This window comes from Sinocyclocheilus anshuiensis, unplaced genomic scaffold, assembly GCF_001515605.1.
Source record: "Sinocyclocheilus anshuiensis isolate Anshui unplaced genomic scaffold, SAMN03320099.WGS_v1.1 scaffold2737, whole genome shotgun sequence".
In the NCBI taxonomy this organism is placed as follows: Eukaryota; Metazoa; Chordata; class Actinopteri; order Cypriniformes; family Cyprinidae; genus Sinocyclocheilus; species Sinocyclocheilus anshuiensis.
Genome location: NW_015551029.1, coordinates 33,662 through 42,437, shown reverse-complemented (window position 1 = coordinate 42,437; position 8,776 = coordinate 33,662). Strand labels below are relative to the sequence as shown.

Here is an 8,776-nt window from a genome sequence, read left to right as displayed (position 1 = left end):
TATATATATATATATATATATGTTTTCTCCTTGTTGCTCAGGAAAGTTAAAATGGTGGATATTGTAATGCAAACAATGCCTGCAGAAAGTGAAGTACATGTGGCCAGAAATGTTCTCACTAAGATTTTAAGAAGTTCAATGAGGTATCGTGCAGCTGTTGGCCTCTGTCTCGTGACCCCAGCCCTGCATGACCCTGTAGACCCGAGACCCGAGTATCACATCCTTTGCCATGTGCCGTCTTAGCTGTAGCTGTGCTGTTCACGTGCAAGATGGGGATTATATGCTTAAAATGATTATCTTGTGTCATTTTCACTGGCTTCTGTAGAACCTGTGAGCGTCAGTGCAGCATCTTCAGTGTTTCCTGCTTGTTGATGAATGTTGATCATATGTCAAAAATAAACAAATATTTTGCTTGTGTTTATTGTGTTGATCTGATTTTCCCCCTCCTTTCCCACCTCACATGCATTTCAGGAAAAACAAAGGGTATGTCACTTGCTGCTAAATGAGTGATTATTATGAATATGTTTATTCTACTAAAGGACTGCATTATATTGTTCACAATTCATGATAGCCTATTTAAAATTAAAACAGATCTCTTCTTCTGAATATAATCTGATGCTTAACCTCTTTACTTAGCCTAACTAACTTTTATTTGAAATAAAGTTTTTGCATTTTATTCTTTAATAATTCATACACATATAATCCAACAGGCCTTTTAGACATCGAGCTGGTATTTAATATGGTAAAATTCTGTATTCATCATGTTTATTTATCATATGTAGATTTAAATGTATTTATCTAGTAATTGGTAATATTATTTATTTCTATTTGTCTGTTTCAAATGTTTATCTGTCCTTATTTTTAACCACTTGTATAATTGATACGCAAAGTATTGTTGCAATTAAAAAAAAGTCAGAAAGAGCTTTATTACCAAGTATGTTTACACACACACAAGGAATTTGACTTGGCGACAGGAGCTTCCAGTGCAGAAGAAAGTACATACATAGTGCAAACATACATGATAGTGCAGACATACATAGGAGTTAAGACCAATAGAATAAGACCAAACTGGAAGAGTAGTCTGGAAGTTTCACAATGCTGTAATTTAAAGCTAAAATTGATTTTAAGTAGTAAAGTTTTCTATTTTTATTTCAGGAGGAATGAATCGTCATGTAGACCCCATTCGTGGCACTCCTCTAAATCCACAGATAACCCCACCATCGACACCCCCAAATCTGAACCTAACCCTGTACCTGACCCCACTTGGCAGACAAAATATGATGCAGGGTGAGATTCTGAGGGTTTATATGTAATTGATATAAATTGAACTCCAGTCAACATCATTAATTTGCTTTGTTTTGTACCAGGTCACCCTCAAAAGACTTCACCAGCTGTTGGGGACAGACCAATCTGCGACAAGTATCCTGCCAGTTAAGCTCTGTGGGAAATATTGAAAGTGTAGAGCCCTCATCTCACGCTTTCTCAAAAGAGCAGCCTTTATTGAGCAAATCCAGTGGTGGAGCAGATCACCCAGTGCTTGAGAGTGCCCTCAGCAAACCTACTTCTGCATGTAACCCGTTTTTATCAGGCAAAGCTGGCCATAGTGCACCTCGGGCTAGCACAGAAGGGATGTTTTATAGAGGCATTCCCAGTGATCTAGGAGTTCCCAATGACTTCCATAGATACCTACAGATCCCAATTGGCAATGGTGGACGAGTGAGTCCCAGCGTGGAGGAGCAAGCTAGCTCCAAATTCTCCTCCAATGGGAGATCCAACCATAGACCTGTGTGGCATATTCCTGAGAACAAGATGTCCACTACTCAAGCTCCTTCTCCACCCTTGCGTAGTGATAGTTTCACTGCCACCAGAGTTCATGAGAAGAGCTTGGTGGGATCGTTCCCTGAAGGACTTTCTGTTTATCCGTCACAGAAACCTCACTGCAGAGCTGTGGACCGACATTTGGACGGGCATGAAGCGAGACATGGCTACAATCCACCTCCAAAAAAGGACTTTCTTCAGCCGTATCTTTTGGTTAAGGACTACCCTAATCAGTTAATCCCTACCAAACTCTTTTCCAAGTCAAGCACTGATGTTAGACAAGGCCAGAACCCGTTTACATATGAAATTCAGCATCAGAGACAGCACAGTGATGATAGTACCTTTTCTGCATACCCCAACTCTGCATGTTCACCAAAGACCCAAAGTGTTGGGAGCTACTACCGAAGTCTTCAAGATTTGCCCACCAACACCGGCAGTCGAAACCAAACCAGAATCTCCATGGCCTTTGACCCTAACCATGAGGGCCAGGCTAATTTCCGTTACTACTGCATCACTGCCCAGCAGCCATCCTTGGAATCACCTACGCAGGGTTGGTTGGGAGATGAACGGAGGTCTGAAATGGGAACCACCCAAGGTGCCACAAACAGAACCTTTGTTGGTTCTCAAAAGGTTGTGAAGACAAAGTATACCCAGCCGTACCTCAGTGTACGTGAGAACAAGAACTCCAACGGTTACAGCAAACAGGCCATCAGTCCTCCTTTATCTCAAGCCACATCCCCTGTACCAAATCATCTGATTTCAAAATCCAGCTCCGGGGAAAGAGAGACTCCAAAGAAGAAAGATGGAGTTAAGTTGCAACCTTCCAGGCATGTACCAAATCACCAGATGGAGCAGAAGAACTCTGTGTCCACTTACCACCAGGACAATCCATGGATCAGCAAGCAGGATCACAAGATCTGTCCACACAAGACACCCATGTTGCACTCTTTGGCCCAGGAGAGCAAGAAGATGGCAGAAAAATCGGTAGCAGCCAAAGGAGGAGGTCAAGAATCAACTGATGCCATCGGTGGCAAACAGGGAAGACGGAGTGACCGCTATGCCACAACTCTACGCAACGAGATCCAACAGAAGAGGGCCCAGCTTCAGAAAAGCAGAAGTGCCGCTACCTTGACCTGCTCAAGTGAAGTTGAAGAGGACTCTGACATCTGGAAGTCCAATGAGACCTCCACATCATCTTCTGATGGTTCCTTCACCAACACGTACAAGGATCATCTGAAGGAAGCCCAAGCCAAAGTTCTGAAGGCCACATCGTTTATGAGGAGGGACCTAGAGCTTCCTGGGAATGAAGTTGCGCCGGGTCAACTTCCCAAAAAACCTGGGCCTGTTCAAGGGCAAGTCGCTCGCATTGGGGGGCGTAAAAGGTTTCCAATGGATAAAAAGATACATTCCTTCTCTGAACCGGACAAGATCAATGAAGTAGGAGTTGAGGATAAGGCAGCTGGGTCCTTTGTGGACCGACATAAGTTCTTCGAAGGTTCCTGCAAACCAGTTCTCCAAAAACCCATTCCAAAGCAAACCCTGCTAAGCCCCACTGAAGACCACAGTGAGAGAAAGACTAGATTAACTGGAGACAGTGAAAGCATCAGTCAGTCTCCCTTAAAACAGAGTAAATCAAGTCATGCTGACCTTAATACAGAAGAGCAGCAACGGCTTGGTACATTTGCGGAATATGAAGCTACATGGAACATGCAGAAGAAGCCAGTGGAAAGAAGAACAACAGGCAGATATCATTCAGCTGAAAACATCCTGGACTCAGGCTTGGAGGAATCCAACAGCACAGTGTGTGTTCATGAAAGATCCTGTTCCTCCCCTTCTGCTGACTTCTACAGACAGGTAAGAATATTCTTTGTTTTGTCGTGATACTGAAAATGTCTTTGGTGGTCTTTTCATAAAGTTGGTAATTGAACATGGTCTACATTTCATTAGATGCACCATGGTTTCTCTGCAGAAGCAGATAATTGAGAGGTTGTATTGTTTGGTAATAGTCATAAAGAGTTTGCTGCTGGCACAGTGGATCAAGATGGGTGATATAATCTTTAAGAAGGGCTAGTCTGTCCTTCAGGTAGAAGAATCTTTGGCATCAGTGTAAATGGATCCACATTTCTTTCAGAAAATCCCTCTGCCACCCAGAAAGTCTCCTGTTGAATCTCCGCCTGAACCCAAGGACCAACAGGAGACCCCCATCTCTAGGTTAGGATTTCTTGTCTTTGTGAGCAATCTGAAATTATTATATTTTCAGTGATTTGCTAATGTACAGACTGATAATTAGTGTGTTTTATTGTAATTTCAACATCACAGTGTATCCGAAAGAGAGCATGGTCCACTCAACATCTCCGAGCCTCTAAAGTCCATCACACTGAACATTCTGGAAAGTGATGTGGCGCCTCTTTCCTCCAACCAGAAACCCAGACTTGATGCCAGGCATTCTCCACCATTCTTCTCACATCATCTCCAGGTTCCAATGTCAGAGCAGCTGTTTCCTAAAAACAAAAGTCCTGAACAGCAGAGGTCTGCCCAACCCAAACAGCTGGAAACTACATGCCCTTTCAGAGCCTCCCAGGAAGTTAGGGTTCAGACCAATTCCCCTGAGCCAACTCAAGGACCATGTCCTTCAGAACATCTGGAGAGAGACAAAAGCCCAACCGCTGCACCAGAGGACAACCAGAGATCAGACACTGAGGGGATGTTATCACACTCTCTACATCTTTTAGGTCATTCCTCCATTTCTCCCAAGCAGAACGTTGACCCGACGGTAACCTCAGCCAGCAGAACACGTTCTCCTTCTCCTCAGTTCTCTCCACAGAGGCTCACAGATGAACCACCTGCAGCTGTGCAGAAAAAGGATCCATGCAGGTAAGTAGAGTTTTAGATACTTATAAGACAATAGGGGCTTTCGCACCAGAGGAACCTTTTTTGTAGTTCCTAGAACTATTTCGGAAGTTCCCACTTTTTGGCGTATTCGCACCGCAGGAACTAGGAATGGTTTTAGTTCTAGGAACTCTGTTTGGGGGAACTAAATTAGCTCCTAATTCAGAGTAGTGTCTAAAACAGTTCTATAGGAACTATCAGTTATGTAAGTGTACGCTGATTGACTAAATGCATACGAAACACCGGCTACCTGGCATTTTTTTAAATATTTACTCCACGAACATGGAAAACAGCTATAACGGCATTTACCTGTTGTCTGCAGCATATTAGCCTCAATGATGTGTAACACTGCAAGTTGTCATAGGAGATTTCATCTCTTAGCCCAATTTTTTGCTCTTTTAATCGCATAAATTGTGCATTTACCTTCCATATCCATTATCATGAAACCCACGACACACAACAAAAACAGCTCCGATCACGGTGTGCTACATTCATCGGTTGTTGACGTTTGTAAATGCCGTGCATAAAGACGTCGCTGTCGGCCACTTCAGAGTTCCTGCTACCGTGTGAATGCAACCAGGAAAACGGCCCGAGGGAGAAATTGGTTCTCTAGGAACCACCCTGCTGGCTAGTTCCTAGAACTACGCAGTGCGAAAGCCCCTAATAAGCTGTGGACGATTAATAGGCATATATTTAGCCATTTTAAGATGATAATTGTTGCCAATTTTTGTTCCCTATTGCAGTAATAAGATGGAGGAAACATCAGAGCCAAACACTGCTGGGTGGAAGTTCCCCATACAGATCGTCTGTACAGAAAACAGTTCAGAGAGAGAAAACCAAAACTATCCGCCACATGGTGAATCCTCTGGAGGTTCTGAGGTGCCTAAAACTGGCCAACTAAGAAAACTAGATTCTCCAGAGCAATCGAAGTCGCCGTTTATTGCCTACAGCCGCCCGGATCCAAGCAGAAATGCAGAACATCAGACTGACAAGATGGTACTAGACAATAAAGTGCGGGTGAGGAGCAATGGTGTGGGCGAACACTCAGAGGAGGACCTGAAACGAGAAGAGCTGGCCAGAGATATCATGGGGAAGGACAGGAGTCTGGTGGACATCTTGGATCAGAGTAAAATGAAGACAACCATGGATCTGATGGAGGGAATATTTCCACAGGGGGAGCAGCTCTTGGAGGGAGCACAGCAGAGGAGGAAAGCAGCCTCCAAACAGACGTCTCCAAAAAATACACAGCAGAGGTACACTGCCTGAGAATCTCACAAAAACATTTCCAGTCTTCACATTATGTAAATGACATTATTTAGCATTTTTGGTAATGAGCATTATGGTAATAAATGTACTTAATGCAGAAAAAGCTAAGATTGGTCCTAAAACATGGTGCATTTAAAATATGGTTCATCAAAATGTAATTTCTTATTTCTTTCTTATTTTGGGTAAAATATGAGCCAGGTTATGATTTAACATTCGTTTGTGATTCACCCAGAGGAAAATGTGACATTTTCTGTTTTGTCATGTCTCATTTATTTTTCATCATCAGCGTTACGTAAATTATTTGAAGGCTATAACCCGTTCTACCGGAGTTACATTGTTTGTTCTTTTAGTAGATCATCTGTCTTATTCATGACACCAGTTACAGCTTTAGAGTGAAAACCTGTACACTACTGCCCTCTACTGATACACATATATAGCAAGTATAATGTATTTGGCTTTAAATCTGTGACTCTGTTTCATGTCTGAGAATCATTAAACTGTATTTATATAGGGATTATTCTTTGATTTCTGCAGGGTGGAGGACAATTTGGCGTCATCAGTGTCATTAGTGAGCAGTTCGTCGTATTATAGCACATCTGCACCTAAAGCAGAGCTGCTCATAAAGATGAAGGACATGCAGGAACACATGGAGGAACAGGATTCAGAGGATGAACTCTATTATGACCTCTCCAACAAGAAGGTACAAGTTTTATGTCCGTTTTGTTGCTTAGTTTTTACTTTAAAGGGGCACTAAGCGATTTTTGCCAAACAATGTTGATATTTGAAAGCACCAAAACAAACACGCCCATACCCCAACAGGAATTCGCCCCTATTTTGATATCTCCGCCCCCATGACAAGGGGAAGTTGTGGCCTAATGGTTAGAGAGTTAGACTCATAACTCAAAGATTGCGGGTTCGAGTCTCGTACCGGCAGGGATTGTGGGTGGGGGGAGTGAATCATCGGGAGTGAATCATCAAAAGCATCAAAAGTGTTTTTCAAAAATTGCGTAGTGCACTTTTAATTGTGTTGTACTGGTAGCCCCGCCCACAAATGTTCTCATTGGTTGCTCTACATATGACATATGTTCTGATTGGTTGCAAGTTCAACATTTTTGCTTTCAGTGAGAACAGAAAAAATAGTTGATGATTAGTTGATCATCATACATAAAGGTCAGATTTCTGCACTCAATCACCTTGATTGTTTACACTATGTACAACATTTCACACTGTTTACAACATTTTGCAAACATTTTAGACTATTTACATTTCAGTGCAGTTTGTTTTCTGTATACAACTGTATATGACAAATAAAAATATTGAAAAGTATCTTTAAAAAATGTGAACTCATGGCATAGTATATAATTTATTATTATTTTTTATTTAAATAAACGTTTTCAAAATGCATTTATTCTTATTGCTTAAAATCTGCATAAATTTGTTAATTGTGAAAACAATTACATTTATTCAGTTAAGCATCTCTGCATTAATAACTTATTCTGTCAGGATTGTATTTATGTTTGATGATTGTATAGACGTTATAGATGTTTTTGATTCTTAAAGTGTTTTTGTAATTTCTGTCTGTCTGCAGCAAGAGTTGATTGACAGCCTAAGTAAGAAGCTGCAGGTGCTGCGAGAGGCGCGTGAAAGCCTGCAGGAAGACGTGCAGGACAATAACGTTCTGGGAGAGGAAGTGGAGGCCACTGTACAGACTGTCTGCAAACCCAACGAGCTGGAGAAGTTTCGCATGTTCGTCGGCGACCTGGACAAAGTGGTCAGTCTGCTGCTGTCGCTGTCCGGTCGACTGGCCCGCGTGGAAAATGCCCTGAACAACCTGGAGGAGGGAATATCAGTGGACGAGAAGGTATAAATGAGATGCATGTGAAATATTTTTTTAATCTTTTGTTTCATACTGAGCCTCTCAAATGACGTACACACAAAAATATATTTAGCGTGGCCACAAATTAAGAATCCGTTCCCACTACTTATTAATTAGTTCACTCGTTTTAGTATTTCATGTCAACGTTGCACTAATTTGTTCCCTCATTTAAGTAAATCGTAGCAACCTAGTACTATTTTGTTACCTTGTTTTAGTTAAACTGTGTCGACGTTGTACTAATTAGTTCCCTTGTTTTAGTAAATTGTGTCCACGCTGTATTAATAAGTTCCCTCATTTTAGTAAATCGTAGCCACGTTGTACTAATTAGTTGCCTTGTTTTAGTAAGTCTTAGCCACGTTGTACTATCTAGTTCCCTCGTTTTAGTAAATCATGACCACATAGTACTAATTTGTTCCCTCATTTCAGTAAATCGTGTCCACATTGTATTAATTAGTTCCCTCCTTTTAGTACATCGTAGCAACATAGTACTAATTCGTTCCCTAGTTTTATTAAATCGTGTCTACGCTGTATTAATTTGTTCCCTCGTTTTAGTAAATCGTAGCCACATTGTATTAATTCGTTCCCTCTTCTTAGTACATCGTAGCAACATAGTACTAATTCGTTCCCTCGTTGTAGTAAGTCGTGTCCACGCTGTATTAATTTGTTCCCTCGTTGTAGTAAATCGTGTCCACATTGTACTAATTCATTCCATCATTTAAGTAAATTATAATTAGTTCTAACAGACAGAAAAAAACACAATTTATGAATGGTTTGTACAATAAACACTTGTGTGTCGTACTTTCAGCACACTTTGACTGAAAAACGCAAACTGCTGATTCGCCAACACGAAGACGCCAAAGAGCTGAAGGAGAACTTGGACCGAAGGGAACGTCTGGTTTATGAGATTCTGGCCAGTCACCTCAGCGA

At 41.6% G+C, this 8,776-nt stretch overlaps 1 protein-coding gene across 1 annotated transcript in view; it reads left to right on the top strand.

Moving 5' to 3' along the window:
- Positions 1-8,776, top strand: part of shroom2b (shroom family member 2b) — a 36,414-nt gene that overhangs the window by 26,847 nt on the left and 791 nt on the right. The window contains exons 3-10 of the mRNA XM_016450618.1: positions 1,156-1,287; positions 1,368-3,672; positions 3,950-4,029; positions 4,138-4,692; positions 5,451-5,960; positions 6,508-6,673; positions 7,562-7,834; positions 8,655-8,776. Of these exons, the coding sequence (XP_016306104.1) occupies positions 1,156-1,287; positions 1,368-3,672; positions 3,950-4,029; positions 4,138-4,692; positions 5,451-5,960; positions 6,508-6,673; positions 7,562-7,834; positions 8,655-8,776 (4,143 nt within the window). The remainder of the gene's footprint in view (positions 1-1,155; positions 1,288-1,367; positions 3,673-3,949; positions 4,030-4,137; positions 4,693-5,450; positions 5,961-6,507; positions 6,674-7,561; positions 7,835-8,654) is intronic.